The sequence below is a fragment of the Mus caroli genome, chromosome 17 (genome assembly GCF_900094665.2).
Source record: "Mus caroli chromosome 17, CAROLI_EIJ_v1.1, whole genome shotgun sequence".
NCBI classification, from domain to species: domain Eukaryota; kingdom Metazoa; phylum Chordata; class Mammalia; order Rodentia; family Muridae; genus Mus; species Mus caroli.
In genome coordinates, this window is record NC_034586.1 from 54,948,379 (window position 1) to 54,965,726 (window position 17,348).

Consider the following 17,348-nt stretch of genomic DNA (forward strand, 5'->3'; position numbering starts at 1 on the left):
TCTTCTGGCTTTCATAGTCTCTGGTGAAAAATCTGGTGTAATTCTAATAGGCCTGCCTTTATATTTTACTTGACCTTTTTCCCTTACTGCTTTTAATATTCTATCTTTATTTAGTGCATTTGTTGTTCTGATTATTATGTGTTGGGAGTTATTTCTTTTCTGGTCCAGTCTATTTGGAGTTCTCTAGGCGTCTTGTATGTTCATNGGCATCTCTTTCTTTAGGTTTGCGAAGTTTTCTTCTATAATTTTGTTGAAGATATTTGCTGGCCCTTTAAGTTGAAAATCTTCATTCCCATCTACTCCTATTATTCATAGGTTTGATCTTCTCATTGTGTCCTGGATTTCCTGGATGTTTTGAGTTATGATCTTTTTGCATTTTGCATTTTCTTTGATTATTGTGCAGATGTTGTCTATGGAATCTTCTGCACCTGAGATTCTCTCTTCCATCTCTTGTATTCTGTTGCTGATGTTTGCATCTATGGTCCCAGATTTCTTTCCTAGGGTTTCTATCTCCAGCGTTGCCTCACTTTGGAGTTTCTTTATTGTGTCTACTTCCCTTTTTAGGTCTAGTATGGTTTTGTTCATTTCCATCACCTGTTTGTTTGTGTTTTCCTGTTTTTCTTTAAGGACTTGTAACTCTTTAGCACTTTTCTCCTGTATTTCTTTAAGTGAGTTTTTAAAGTCCTTCTTGATGTCCTCTACCATCATCAGGAGATATGCTTTTAAATCCGGATCTAGCTTTTTGGGTGTGTTGGGGTGCCCAGGACTGGCTGAGGTGGGAGTTCTGGGTTCTGATAATGGTGAGTTGTCTTTGTTTCTTTTAGTAAGATTTTTACATTTGCTTTTCACCGTCTGGTATTCTCTGGAGTTAGTTGTTATAGTTGTCTCTGGTTAGAGCTAGTTCCTCTTATGATTCTGTTAGCCTCTATCAGCAGACCTGAAAAACTAGCTCTCTCCTGAGTTTCAGTTGTTAGAGCACTCTCTGAAGGCAAGTTCTCCTCTTGTAGGGAAGGTACACAGATATCTGGCATTCGGACCTGCCTCCTGGCAGAAGACGAAGGCCCAAAACAGGGCCTGTCCCAGAAGCTGTTAGCTTCTGTAGACCACACTCTCATCTGTGCAGACTAGTTTCAGAGCGATCTGGGAACCAAGATGGCTCCCCCAAGTGCTCCAGCAAAGCCATCCTGGGCGGGGCAGACACTTCTCCTCTGGCATGGAAGGTGCCCGGATGTCTCAAGTCCTTAACGGGGTCTGCCTCAGAAGCTCTGTGGCTTCTGCCTGTCCCAGAAGCAGTTAGCTTCTGTAGTCCACACTCTCACCTGGGCAGACTCCAGAATATGAGTCTTAAAATGCTTCTCTCTATGGGGAATGCAACCACTCCATGAATATTGTTTCATACCTGGGAAAGATATCCACATCCTGGCAAGAAAGGTCTCCAAATGAGTCAGAAAATTCAGGAATTAAGTTAACTTTGATAGATCACTCCTTAGCTACAGACTGGTAATATATATTCTAAAAGAAATGACAGTGTCATGCTGCAGATGGACCTCAGTTGGGTTCTCAATCCACAGGAAAACTCAGGGTTCCAGTTTCCAGGTGAGCTAGGAGTTGGCACAGATGGGTGACAGACAGACACAGACACAGAGAGAGTGTATATCTGAATGTATGTTCTCAAAGCGAGCACCAGTCTTATAATACAGAAGAAAAACAAGAAAGCTAGGCGAATACATCTGCCAAGGTACATGGATGCATAATAGTTCTTTACACAAAACAAAGAAAATGCATACATAAAAAGCTAGGGGGAGCCAGGCAGTGTTTACAACTGAGATAGGAACAACCCTTAATTAAGGTCAGCTAAACACAGGAGCCAGGTGAATGATTTGATGCAGTGTTAGTCTATTGTTAAACCTACCACCAGGGGTCCTTTAGTAAATACCTGATAATGCTATTCCTCTGGGCCTAGTGAAAAACATGTACCAGGGCAATTCTGTCCTACTAACCCTTTCATGAATAATACTATAGTTCTTCCTAAAACCATAACCTACCTTTATCCTAGGCCATGGTAAATTCTTGCATATGTCTGTGACTCAGCTATTGTTCTAAGTAATTAGACTAGCCCTGATTTCTAAATCTATTCAAGTAAATTGTAATGCCTGATAACTTTCACTATCTCTACTAGAGGTAAATTTGAGTGTTACTGAATAGGTAACATTCTTACTGAATTCCAAGTTCAGGGTCAGCTCAAGGACTTCCTAGGACAGTGATGGAGGCTAATCCAACTTAGCTATATGTCAAAATCAATCCTTAAAGGCTCCTATAATAAAACTATATTGAGGGAAAGCACACAGATCCATACACCTGACTAAAGCAAGGACATTATTGGTGCATTCGTTATACAGGATGCCATGGTTCCAGGAGACTAAGTTTCCATGAACTTTTCGCCTCAGAACTGTGACCAGGTTTCTAGGCCTGTCACTTGAGTCACTACTGGAGTGGATGTAGCAGTGTCATGATTCAAACTTTGCTTCAACACTCTCAGATTACAGAAGATTGTTCTCAAAGGAAATGTGCAAGAATTTCTACATATTTCAAGTGAGATCTAGCATATTTACTACTGGGTGAAAATCAACCCTGGTTTAGTCAGCAAGTACAGCCTAGTGTTATACTTAAAAATGGAAGCTATTATACAATGTATGAGTACAAATATTTATATTCACACAGTATTACATTTTTGCAGAGGAATGGTAGCTAGATGAATAGATGGGTAGATAGATGGTAAATAGATGGCAGGTAGAAGATAGATGCACAACTAGGTGTTTTTATGCATTTAGGCTAAGACATTTAATTTTGGAGGAGGGAAAGTTAAAGCTAAGATTTAGTTTTTTAATGTAATATTAAAAGGAAATCAGCAGTTGAGAGTAAACACTCATGAAATACATTATCAATGTGATCAGGGTTTCTTTGCAGAACTTGCTCACCAAAAATAACTGTCAATTTATCATATCTGAAATGTTCTCTTTCTATCATTAGGGAACACTCAACAACCTGAATTAATGTAAATTAATCTATATTAGCCTATAAACATCAAAACATGTTAGAAATTGATAAATCTGTATTAATATGGGAACTATAATATTTATAACATTTAAAGTAGCACATGGACTAAATAAAGTTGGAACCAATATGAGTTGTGTTAAGACACAGGAAGTTTATGAACATGGACAGCTATGATTTGAGTGTTTATGAAGAAGCAGAAGTAATTCTAGGAAGGACACTTGGCACCGAATATGCCAGAGTAAGAAAGTCATAATGACATAGGAGGTTATATAGCTAAATATTAGCCATTCCCTTCTGCCATGATCCCCTCCTTTTCTGACTGTCTTCCTCCTTAGCTTCCTGCTTCTGTCTCTGCCTCTGTCTTACTATCTCCCTTCCCTTCACTATCAGTCTCCCCGATATCAGATTACTCCATCTTTCCTCCCTCCTAGTTCTTCCCTCCCATTTCCCCCTGTCTCATTCTGAATCCCTATGACTCTGTCTCCTTTCTGTCTTCACTCTGTTTCCCTATCTTCTTCTCTTCATCCTTCTCTATCTTCTTTCCTATCCTCTTCCCCATTCTTTTCTTCTGTCTGTATCTATCTCTTTCTCTGTCCCCTTCCTCCCTTCATCCCTTTCTTTTCCCTTTCATGGCTCTCTTACTTCCCACCTTGCATTCTCTGTCTTTTTCTAGTTTATCTTTCATCTGTCTCCTATCCTTCATTTACCTGGCAAGTTTAAAGTCACCTTCCATTACATAAAAATTTAAAGTCCAGTCTGGATCTATGAGACCCTCTCTGAAAAAAAAAATGGATTAGAGCAATGACTCAATGGTTCTCAGTACACACTGCTCAGTTGTTCACCTTTTAAGAGGTGCTGATTCATCCAGTGCTTTCAGCTATCATTGAGAGTAGACTCAGGTCTATTACATTTAGTGCTGTCAAAGACTGCATTGATGCAAAGAGGAAAGTGTTTGAATTAAAAGGCAGCCATCAGTCCTAGGAATTCTCCAGAAAACCAGAGTGCTGAGGGAATGACTGAAGATGCACAGGCCAGAGAGCATCCTCATCAAGCTTAAGGCTATGTCACAACTTATAATCTAATGCTTGCATACATTAAGGATTGGAAGCAGTGCATTTTACTCATCTTTAAATATGTACAAAGTGTGTGTATGTATATGTGAATGGATAAGGCTTTGGGGGTCAGGTCTCTCCTTCATACTGATTTAGGGGCACAGTCTCCCTTGTGTCTATATGTGATCTAGATATGTGACCAGTTACTGAGATTGCAGATTGGATTCTCAGAATTCAGCTTTTAATGCAGGCTCTCAGATTAAACTCAGGACATCATTTTACATAATATTTATTTAGGTTCCATTCAAATGCTTTATTTGAATTTATTTCTCACTACAGAAATCTTTTTAATCTTCATAGGTGTGCATTGCATATTCTCTTTTCCTGTGGTTGACATTTTTGGGTGAAGTTTACTTTTTTGTGTTTTTTTTCCTCTTTCTAGATCCCTTTGGAGAGAGAGATGAGCGTGAACCGCACACAAATGCAGTCCGAAGTGACTTGGCAGTCATTGGAGGTAATCTGTCTTCATTACTGAAAGCAGGAAAGATAACTATGTCCCTGTTCTCTGAAGGAAGTTACCTGAAGCTTTCCTTACCCATAATCATTCATCACCCAGAATCAGGCACTCTCTGTCCAACCCTTAGTCTCTCCATGCATGGTGGAAGAAGGAGACACTCTTCCTGTGCCAGGAGCTCTGTGGCCTCATTCTGCCTCAGAATCTGCAGGGAGCAGATTCTCAACCAACAGCTGGCACATTTACTGACAGGCAGGCAGCCTACATCATGCTCATTTCATCCAGTTTTCACTTCTAAAGCAGAAACAAAACACACCAATAAAATTATGTGTGGAAAGAAGTCACATTGAGGCAGACAGATGGACAGAGCTGCAGTCATTTTCAGGTTTTTTTTTTTCACTAAATTGCTCGGGTTAGATCTAATGAGCAGAATGAAACCTACGTGACTGAAGTTCCAAAGCTAGCATCCCATCTGTTTGTGGATATAGAGCTTGCCTGATCAACTTATAGCTCACTCCCCACCACTTTCCCTCTTTTACTGTTTATGAGCTGCCTGTTGGCCAACCCTTCACCACTCTTCATTCTTCCTCAGATAGGGCAATGCATGCAGCAGCTTGATGGTCCCATCTGGGTCCTGTACCAAGGACTGTCGTCCAAGTTTTGTTTAATATAAGATGCCTGAGATATGAAAATACAGTGATAACTTATAACCCTACCAGGTGCCTCACAATGCATTCTGGCAGCTGGGCTGAATGAATCCACACCATATGGAGTTCTCTAAAAGTCATCAAGAGTCATTAATTTATCTCTCATTTAATTAGCTCCAGTTCTGGATCAGACCTGTAAAAAGTATAGAGATAAAGGATGAGAGGTATGGTTAAAGCCTGCCTAGAATGAGCAGGCTAAGAAGCACATAGGAAAGAAGGCAGTGTAGCAGAAGAGAAACAGATCCCCTGCTCCCCCCCCCCCCCGGCAAAGAAGTGGGAATGGAAGGAATCCACCTCAGTAGCATGTGATAGGAGAAGCAAAACCTTTTATTAGGGAAGTTCTTATGACATCCATGTGAGCTAAATGCCTTCTCTAGGGATAAGGACTGAACTTGTTATTTTCTTGAAATCAGTAAATATCATAGAGGATTTTTATTCCTATAAGTTTGGGTTTTGGCCTCCTGCATTCAGGCAAGCTCTGTTGACTCTCTCTGAGACTGGGAAGGTTATCATAACACCATAGGATATCCTGGGAGGCTTGCCCAGATGCCAGTCTGCAGTAACCCCTTCAAATCAGCAGTAGAAAAGAGGGAACATCTGCCACATTTTAAGCTCATGCTTCAGAGTTACTTGTTGTCATTCAGATTGGACTATCAACTTTGATATTGTATTCTGCTTTGTTTTAAAATTTTTGGGAAATATACTACAAAGTGAGTTTAGAATATATGGCAAACATAACTGGTCTTAGTTGTTGTCACAACTGCTAAAAATTGGTGGAAGATAGTCCTGTATACTTAACTGTCTGGTATCTCTTCAGATTCGTAGTGGCATTTAAATTAAGAAATTCTTGACAAGTTGAACAATGATCAGCAATAAACTTCTAAATTAAGTACTATTCTCACTAGTTAGACAACTAAGAAAATACGACTACTTAAACATGTATACTTTAATATATATAAAATTATTCTTGATGACAAAAACTTCAGTCTTTTCTTGCTACTAGTTATTAATTTTGTATACATGTTATTTGTTTTTGACTGCATTGATTTTTAATTAGTGTGAAATAAAGTCTCTCTATGTAGCCCAGAATGGTAAAATGGAAGAGACAGCAAAAGCGACCTTGCCACAAAACAAAGTGGGAGACAAGAACAGACTCCTGAAAGTTGTTTGTTTGTTTGTTTTCATTAACACAAATAGTATGGCAGCTATGCACCTAAATGCACACACCCACATGCACACACGCACACACGCACGCACGCACACACACACAAACACACACACACACACACACACATACAGATAGACACATAGAGAGACAGAGACAGCAGAGAGAGTCAAAGGCAGAGAGACATAAAGAAAGAGAGGGGATAACATTTAGACCAAGGAATTCTTTGCAAAGCTTTGTGTATGGAAAATCTGTGAAGTGTGGGTTTGATTCCTATCAACAAAAAGACACAACTGAGAAACCACAGAATCTTTTGTAGTTCTAACTCCATATTCATTATTTGGTTATTAACATAACCTAGAAGAAACAGCCTTTCTCTCTCAGTACTGCGCTTCCAGGTTTCATAGAAACTGAAGTCAAGGAGTTCTGAGCAGGTATTTATTTCTGGAAACAGAGGAGAATTGTGCTTGTATGTTGGAGTTTTTCCTCCAAAGCATGTCCTTGTCTGGATTAAATTTTCTCAGTGATAACTTTCTTCTCTTTCCCCCTTCTTTCCTACAGGCATCATAGCAGTGGTGACATTCATCAGCTTTTCTGTCATTGGAATCATGACCCACTTTTTCTATCAGCACAAGCGGTCACACTATGCCAGTCAAATGAAGGAGAAGGAATACCCAGAGAACTTGGACAGTTCCTCTACAAATAACATTGACTTGCAAAACACAACCAGAGAGTGCAAGCGGGAATACTTCATATGAGCCAATGCAGGATCATCTGATTCTTTTTTTCTTATTCTTCTTCGTTTTCTGGAGTTTCCTCTCTACTTTTCTCTTTTCTTTTTATTTATTTTTGTTTGGTTTTTTGTTTGTTTCTTTGTTTGCTTAGGCATTCTCCTTCTTTCATTTGCCATTAATTTTCTGGAACACATAAGCATCCACCAATAGCACTCATCTCCTTGACCCAGCTCAGGAGATCATGTAGCTGTGGCTACTATAGTTCAGTGACAGGTGTCAATGTGAAACTTACCACTAGAGACATAAACTTTACTATTGTAAACAACAAAGAGACACATGCGCATACCTGCACATTCGATGCTTCTAGTCCAGTTTCTTAACCCTAATCTTTAGTTTCTCGGGTATTTGATCTTGCCAGCTTCCATTAGACATGAGCTCTTTGATGTTCCCCTTTAATAGTTTGCTCTGCCCTTTACCATATTTTTAGGTATTACAGGTATTACATGTGTTTATATGTGGTGTGTGTGTGTGAGAGAGAGAGAGAGAGAGACAGAGAGAGAGAGAGAGAGAGAGACAGAGAGAGAGAGAGACAGAGAGAGAAACAGAGACAGACAGAGAAAGACAGAATTCGATCATTTTTTTTAAAGTGATGGTTATCAGGGAGCCCAATACTGTAGAAGTATATGAAGGAAGGTAAATCTATCCAGGGAGAGCAACATGTGCTTTTTTTTTAGGTGACCTGTGAGATAGGAGGGAGGTTTTTGGGGAGACATTATGTCAGAAAGAAACGCTTCTAAATTTGAAAGACTGTGTGTGTGAGAGAGAGAGAGAGTGAGAGACAGACAGACAGACAGACAGACAGACAGATAGAGAGAGACAGAGAGAGAGACAGAGACAGACAGACAGAGACAGGGACAGACAGAGACAGAGACAGACAGACAGAGAAAGACAGACAGAGAAAGACAGACAGAGACAGAGACAGACAGACAGAGAAAGACAGACAGAGACAGACAGACAGACAGACGCAGAGAGAATGGGCATTTGAAAAGTATCTAGGACATTCTTTCCTAAGGCATGCTGAAAGAGCAATGGGCCTAGTTAGTGCGTAACCTCTGACAAGACAATCATTTGTCTTGCCTGTGACCTTTCTCCATTTAGGACATGAATATCTGAAAAAATCTGACTCCAGGAAGGGGAGGGGAAACTTTTTCTCCTCTAGAGCTGAGATGAGAGAGGCTAAAGGTCTGCATGGGTCATGGGATGTTAGACATTCATATTATCTATGAGAACAAAGGAAATGTACTTGGAGGGTCATATTTGCAAGAACACCTATCTGGGGGACAAAAGGCAGAGGGAGACCTTTTTATCCTGCTTATTTTGGTGGCATTTGACAAACAATAGGAGTTTTTTAATAAGTTAGTATAATGTCTACATCTTGTTTTCAGTTTATTTTATTAGATATTTCATTTATTTACATTTCAAATGTTATTTCTTTTCCCATCCCCCCAGAAAACACCTATCCCCTCCTCCCTCCCACTGCTTCTATGAGCGTGTTCCCCCTCTCACCCACCCACTCCTGCCTATCCTCCCATCTACATCTTAAGTGGGTAGCTGACTAAATTCCTCATCCATCCATAGAGTCTCAGTGCTTTGAGATATAGAATGACTGAATAGTGAGTAACTAATTCTCTTTTTTCTTGCTATTGCTTGTTGAGTATATAGTACCCTGAAACCAGGAGGCTTGAAAGAAGGTGAGGAAATAGCTGCTCCTCTAACTTTCCACCTGCTTTTGCCACTTTACTAGATTTCGGCAATGTTATTCCTAAGGCTGCTGTGCAGAAGTAAAGAAATATCCACTTGTTTGCAATGTGGCAACATAAACAGAATTTAAAAAAAAATGTCTAAATTGGTTCCATGAAAAGGCTTAGGTCACCTTAACTCAGCTTGTAGGAAACAAAAAATAAGGAAAAGTGCTACATGTAAAATAACAGATTTCAAGTAGGTTTATACCTGGTCATCCAATCATGTAGTATCTGGTAATTGGAGAAAATTCGGGTTAGCAGAATTCACATTCTAGAACACATAAAATGAGTTCAGACTTAATAGTCGAGCTATTTTCCAAGAGGAGGGAGACTGGCTGTTCTGTGGGGCACTGTGGTCACCTGTAGATCTGAGGATTCGGGGGGGGGGATCCTTAGTTTGTGAAGCATATCACATTTCCCAGTCTGTATCTTCACACATGTACACAAATATGTCCCATGTCCTTGACTTCTGTGCCTAAATAAGGTAATATAGCATCTTAGGCTTAGGGTCTTTTGGTAGCAGAGCATAAAATTAATTTGTTGCATACATTTTGATTTGGTCATTTTATGATAACAATATTCCTTTTTAACATTTTTAATTTTTTTGTCTTTTTTATTAGATATTTTCTTCATTTACATTTCAAATGCTATCCCCAAAGTCCCCTATACCTTCCCCCAACCCTGCTCCACAACCCACCCACTCCCAATTCCTGGCCCTGGCATTCCCTGGTACTGGGGCATATAATTTTCCCAAGACCAAGGGCCTCTCTTTCCAATGATAGATGACTAGGCCATCTTCTGCTACATATGCAGCTAGAGACATGAGCTCTGGGGGTACTGGTTAGTTCATATTGTTGTTCCATCTATAAGGTTGCAGACCCCTTCAGTTCCTTGGGTACTTTCTCTAGCTCCTCCATTAGGGGCTCTATGTTCCACCCTATAGATGATTGTGAGCATCCACTTCTGTATTTACCAGGCACTGGCATAGCCTCACAAGAGAAAGTTATATTAGGGTCCTGTCAGCAAAATCTTGCTGGCATATACAATAGTGTCTGGGTTTGGTGACTGTTTATGGGATGGATCACTGGGTGGGGCAGTCTCTGGATGGTCCTTCCTTCTGTCTCAGCTCCAAACTTTGTTCAGCTCCTGGTAACAATATTCTTAACTCTACTCTTGGCTCATTTGATAGAAAAGACCAGAGAGAAATCACTCAAACACTCCAGGCCTTAGAAAAGGTTAGAAGCAAGATCATAAAGGGGAAATCCCTGACCCATTCCCATTGGAAGGCAGACATGATTTGCAAAGGACATGACAGTCAGTAGGCCATCCATCATCTTAGTATGTATCCTACCTCTTACTGTTCAAAATTGCCCAGGACCCAGACTTTCATAGTGAAGCCTTCACTAGCTTCACCCAGTTTCCAATCTGTAACTTTTTTCCCTTGAAAATTACAGAGGTAAGGATTGAATGTAGTGCGATCCACAGCTCAGAAATATTGTCCTAAATATAAGTTCTTTCCTTAAAATTTTCTATGAAATCTGAAATACTTACTTCCTGTTTTAGAATATTATGATTTTGCTAGTGAATTTATTTTAAAGCAATTGAGATAAACATGCCATTTTAAATGTTTCTATAATAAAAGAAGTGATCATCTAATAAAATGAGAGAGATTAAGAATCTATTTCCCTCACCTTCTCCCTCTCCCTCTCCTTCTCCCCTTCCCTCTCTGTCTCCTCCTCCCCCTCTCCCCATCCCCCTCTTCCTCTCCCTGCCTGTTATCCAATTTCTACTTTTAATTTTTCTGGCTCTATAAAAGTCTCTATAAATCACTCTTTTGCTTGGCTTCATATTCTTCTCTTGCCAAAAATGAAACTTATTCTAAAATTTACTCCTAAGCACCTTTAATAGTTAAATGGCGGGTAAAGAAAGAGCATTCACCCTGGAATCATTTCTTATTGCAGTCTTTAGAAGCAAGTACCTTATTTCACTGACAAAAAATATTTGAAATAGAATTATAAGCAAAATCAGTCTGTACAGTTTCTTCAGCCACTAATATGTACTAAGAGATAATCATGTGGGTAAATGCATGAAACGGGCATCTGCCCTATGCATAGCATACAATCTAATATTTTCATGCTGGGATGTGCAGGCTCTGCAGACCAGGACACTTGGCATTTGACAAAGGATGGATACATCCCAAGTTGGTGCACTATTATAAGTACTCTCAGGGCTAACTCAGAATTTCCTTACAACTCCAAAACACACACCAGGTGAAAATGGAGTAATATGCACCCTCCTACACTGAATGCCATTGAAGCTAGAAGCAAGGGTCTGTTTTAGGGTGGGAGCAAGCTCTATTTGGTTTATGCAATTATTCACTTCTGTTACAGCAACAGAAGTCTACAGACAGCACCAGTGAGCATAAAGCAAGTACTATGCATATTTAATTTACAAATCATTCCCAGAGACTTAGAAGCCAACACATTTCTGGATAATTCTTAGAATTTTGAGCTTTATTATTCTAAGAGAGATGATGTGTTTCTATTCCTCAAGATAGATAACTGTCCATTCTGTGGAAGTTGGTAAATGAAAGTTACTAAGAGACAAAGAAGAAAACGTTCCTGTATTAACCACAATTTCTATAGATGGGGTTCACTAGGTAGGTCTGGCTGGTCTTGGACTCTATTATAAGTCAGGCTGATGTCAACACTCAGAGAGAAACTGCCATGTGCGCCATCATCTCTGCCTATAAGAGATGCACTTAAAAGGATATTAAATTTTCTATGTTCAATGCATTCCAAATGTATGTTTCTGCAAATGGCAGGCCCATGTAAAGACTAGAAGCAGAAAAGAACACTCTCTACTTCTGCTCCCATCTGCTTTCACTTCTTTGGTGGACATCCATTTATGCCATGGCTCTTTTAGACCTCCATAAATCTGGATGGTAGACTGATATCTTTTAACTCTCCCCACCCTGCCCTAAAGAAAATTCAGACTATATTTAGGGAGATCTCTGAGAATTACAACTTATCTATTGAATGAATGATTTATTGATACATTGTTTGTCTAAATGAGCTCATAATTAGGTGTTCTCCAAGATATTTCCAACCCTAAACACCTTCCATCCATATCATATCATATCATATCATATCATATCATATCATATCATTCCATATCATACCATTTCATATCATATCACATCAAATAGAAGACTCATTCAAGGAAGGTAAATTTCAATATGTCCATGGTGTCCATGGACATGGACATCAATCTGTGGATGTATTGTTTAGTTTATTTGTCTACCAACTGTTTCACTTCTTTCAAATTCCCTACACATAAAACCTATCAACCAATTCACCACAGCAGTCTGTCAAGAGGCTCCAAGACACCAAGATAATTCTGCCACTCAGTGTTCCTTGAAGCATTGCTTAGGTATGCTTGATCCATTACTTTTCTATAGACCATGTTTTAACTAAATAAACATGCAATGCTGTACCTGTACATGGCAAAGGGGTTGCATGGAAGGATGATACAGTCAAACATGAACTGAAGCATGACTGAGTGCTGTTCCATGTCTCTCTCAGTGATTAGAAATGTTTTCTTTAAAGGACTCAGAGTTTTTCTGAATCACTTCTGTACACCAGTTGTTGGGACTTTCTCAACCACTCTCTGGCTTTACCCACAGTCTTCCTCAAGTATTTGTTTTGAAAATATTTGTTGTTCTTCATCAACTTTATGTTCACAAATTGTAAATAGCTATTCTACCTATAAAAAATGAGAATGTACAGCACACACACACACACACACAGAGAGAGAGAGAGAGAGAGAGAGAGAGAGAGAGAGAGAGAGAGAGAGAGAGAGAGAGAAGGCTGTTCCTCAAACATTAGCCAGGAAACAATATCCATACCTACTGTGTAGGGAGATTAATCACCACTTTGTGTTGGAAATTCTTTAAATGCTTCAGACAAGGGTCTAAAGATTGATGATTCTATTTTAAAATAATTTTCCATTTTCTTATTTTGCACTAAGATACTCTGGGGCAGAATAAGAAGCATATCTACTAGTGAAACACTGAACTTTTTGGGCAAGTCCTCTGTTGTTTGTAATATTTATAGTCTGCAATGTGGTTAAGTGGGTATGAGCAAATCTTAAGTAATAGCGAGTTTTTGAGTTAAAACCAACGTGATGGGATTGCAAATCAGGGAAGGATATTCATGGAGTAAATAATGGCTGGTGGAGGTGCGGAATGCCAATGCTTCCACCATGAAGTAAGAATGGTTCCTCTCCCCACTTGCCTGTATCTTAACTCAGGAGCCTCTTCCATAGATGTATCTTACACCGCAGGAAAGAGCAAGACTACAGGTCCTGTATAAAAAATGTGTTCCCCATCATCACATGGCATTTCATCCTATCCTAGTGATTTTCAAGTTTTATGTTTCACTAATATAGTCCCGGGATGCTTTGGAGTTATCTTCACAGTGATTTTATCTGCCCAGTGTGAGCACAGTAATGGTAGCCTTATGTAAAATAAATGATGATCAAGATCCTCAGGTCTATTCTCCGTAGTCAAATGCTCCATGGATGGAATTAAGGAAATATTGGAGTCAGTCTAGTGGTCTTTCCTTCCTTTTCCTTGCTCATGTCATCTTGGCATGCATAATGATAGAAAGGTATGTCACTCTTCATCTACTACAGTATGTGCTTCAGACAGCCACCACCTGATACTCTGTGAGGAGTCTTCCCATGGTGTTACTCAGCATAACAAGTAAAGCTTGAAGCAAATAGATTAAAATTAGGAGGTTAGTCCCAAGTTATGACAAAGCTGATGTGTGCTATAATCATAATTATATGCAGCCTAGTCATAATTTTATTAGCATTATACTGTGCCATGCTTCAGATCAAAACAGTAAATCTCAGAGGACATTAAAAAAAAAAGCATGGGTATGCATAACTGGCCTTCAGTCACCCTGTGGCATCCTTGAATGGCTTCTTCAAATGGAGCCATTTTGATTGAAACCTTATAGGGAGAAGTGAAAGGACCACTGACTAGTTTTTCTTTTACAGTATAGTCAGCCAGAGCCCAAAAGACATACATGAAGTACTAGCTTAATGTCTTCTCTTTGAACAGCAATACCAACAAGTATGACCTTGCCCTGCCTTAAATACTCACAAAAAAAAAGAAAGAAAGAGAAAGAAAGAAAGAAAGAGAAAGAAAGAAAGAGAAAGAAAGAAAGAGAAAGAAAGAAAGAAAGAAAGAAAGAAAGAAAGAAAGAAAGAAAGAAAGAAAGAAAGAAAGAAAGAAAGGAAAAAAGAGGAAAAGAAAAGTCAATAACCGCACCTTGTTTAAAGTAGTGTAGTTGTATCATGAGAAGAACTTTGTATATGGTGATGGCCGACTCCAGTAGTTTTCTCCTGAACTTGGAAATAGACAGGGCTCCCAATAGCCTGTGTCACCTTTGGTAGACACTTTGCACTGCCAGCTAGCCTATGGCATGAAAGTATAACATGAGGAAATGAAGACACATGATGTATTCAAGTATACCTAATAATGTAAACAACAGTTTACATTTGGTTCATGAAATCCCTAAATTGCTTAGACAATGAATTGCCATGTTCATTTCAAAGTAGAAGTTAGAGTCTTTGGCATGGTCAGAACTTTCTTTGGAAGAGTGAGAGGTCAGGGAAATCACTTTTCGAAAGTAAATAACAAAGTATAAAAGGACCTTTCCTAAATATATATCAGAAGTGCTTTTGATAGAAGCACAACAGAGGCAAAAGAGACTACTTCATATCAGGCAATTCTTTGGGTTTTGTTTGTTTGTTATTAATTATTATTATTATTATTATTATGATGATGATGATGATGCTTTTTTGTTTTTGTAAGAGAATCCCCAGACCTTTGTGATATTGCCTCATCCTAAATCCATTTTGTAGACCATGTAACATGTCTTAGTACACTGTATGGAGAAATATAACATAATACTTGGATTTCTTTGTTTTCTATGTTTTTAGCTATACAAAAGAAGGACTTACCTGTAAATATTGTACATTTAATAAAGAGAGAATTTTGTCCTTTTGTGTGGAACATGTCCTGCTGTGTTGTTCTTTGGTTAATAAGGATTCAAGTAATAATTCTGTGGCTACTTTGGTTTCTTAGGTCATTAACTGTATTCTAGCCAACATGTCCCATGAAAAACCACAGAACTCTTATGCTCTGAATTTATTGATTTCAGTGCAGCTCAAAGCAATATATAGGGTCCTCTCATATTTAATTAACTTATACCAACCCATGCATCAAGCACAAAAGTACACATGAGCAAGCACACTGATTAGCTAAAAAGGTTCTCGAACCATCCTGAATTCAGCATCTCACAGATGCCTATACTCCTGTTGATGCCTTCTTACTTTCCACTGATATCACCTGAAATTTGTGGCCTACTTTGGCTATACTTCTGTCTTCTAGATGATTGTTATTCAATAGTAGCTCTGCATTTGAAAATGCAGACATACATTAATCTGGACTATATTTGTTGACCTATAGTGTTTCTTTAGATTTGTGTCTATGAGTTATCTGATACACATAGACTTATTAATAAAAGCTAAATGTGATGTAATGGGCTGGACATGTAGCTCAGTCAGTAAAGGGTAGTAGAGGGTTTCATCATACTCAGAAATCCCCAAGTTTGATCCCCAGCCTTAAGTAAACAGGATGTGGAGGTATAATCCTATAATGCTGATGTTACTCAGGATGGGAAGGGAAGAGGAACAAAGGTCCAAGGTCATCACTGGCTACAAAATGAGATTTGAGGACAGCAGAGCTACATAATATTGTTTAGTAGAACAAACAAACAAATAAATAAATTCCCTATAGTGAAATTAACTGTCAGATTGGATATTTATGAAACATTGCACAGTCCATAATGAATTTCAGAGAACAGGAGGAAATAAGGAAGAAGGAGGAGCTAAAACTAGTAAGAAGTAACACTTGTACAATAAGAGTGAGGGAGATGCTGAGTATATGAGTCCATAAGATATCATTGAAGTTTGCTGATGGAATGCAGGAGAATATGAACGAACACAGAATCCAAAGATTGCATAATTGATTTAGTCAACAGATAGATACAAAACGAATGTTTATTGTGTTTGTAGTGGGGAGAAGAATAGAAGGTATTATTTGAGGGAAATGAGCTACATGAAATTTGTTTATAGGATATAATGAGGGCAGATCGAAATCCCTACTTCCTGACCCCACAGCCCTGCCTTCCTCCCAGGAGGTCTGCCGTAACGAGGGACACAGGTGAAACCCTGACCCAATGCTTATGCCAGCTGGGACCTCCACAAATCAAAGCAGGCATGGGATCTACCCTGCTTTCTGGGAGTGTCATCATCCTTCCATTATGCACTTCCACCTGCAGATTGGCATGCCTGATCCCAAATGCCTTAGCATTGCCTGTCTCCCAGCATGACTGCTCTAAGTAGGAAACAGGAAGTCTGGTCTTACCAGAGACATGGAAGGCCTGATCTAACCAGAGATGTCACTGCAAGAAAAACAAAAAAATCCCAGGATATCAGAAACTATTCTCAACAATAAAAGAACTTCTGGGAGAATCACCATTACTGATGTCAAGCTCTGCTACAGAGCAATAGTGATAAAATTTGCATGGTATTATTACAAAGACAGATGGGTAGATTAATAGAATAGAATGGAAGACCCAGAAATAAACACACACACCTATGGACATTTGTTCTTTGACAAAGAAGGCTAATTCATCCACTGGAAAAACGAAAGCATCTTCATCAAATGGTGCTCACTTAACTGACATTCTCCATGTGGAAGAATGCAAATTTATCCATATTTCTCAACCGACCCAAAGCTCATGTCCACGTGGATGATAGGCTTCTGCATAAAACCAGATACACTGAATCTAATGGAAGAAAACATGGGGGATATCCTTGCATGTATTTCCACAGGGGAAAACTTTCTGAACAGAAAACCAATGACACAGTCTCCATGATCAAGAATTGACATTTGGGATCTCTTGAAACTAAAAAGGTTCTGTAGGACAAAGGAAACTGTCAAAGGACAAAAAAGCAACCTACATATCAGAAAATGATTTTCACTAGCCTTATATCCAATAGAAAGTTAATAGCCAAAATATATAAAGAACTCAAGGAGTTAGACTCCAGAGGACCAAATAACCCTATTAAAAATGGAATACAGAACTAAACAAAGAACTCTCAACTGAGAGATTTTGAATGGCTGAAAGTCAGCTAAAGGAATGTTCAACATCCTTAGTTATCAGGGAAAAGCAAATCA

At 39.0% G+C, this 17,348-nt stretch overlaps 1 protein-coding gene across 1 annotated transcript in view; it reads left to right on the plus strand.

The window, feature by feature from the left end:
• Window positions 1-7,767, plus strand: part of LOC110312287 (contactin-associated protein like 5-3) — a 579,184-nt gene extending 571,417 nt beyond the window's left edge. The window contains exons 24-25 of the mRNA XM_029470910.1: window positions 4,552-4,623; window positions 7,057-7,767. Of these exons, the coding sequence (XP_029326770.1) occupies window positions 4,552-4,623; window positions 7,057-7,253 (269 nt within the window). The 3' untranslated portion in view covers window positions 7,254-7,767. The remainder of the gene's footprint in view (window positions 1-4,551; window positions 4,624-7,056) is intronic.
• Window positions 7,768-17,348: the final 9,581 nt, after the last annotated feature.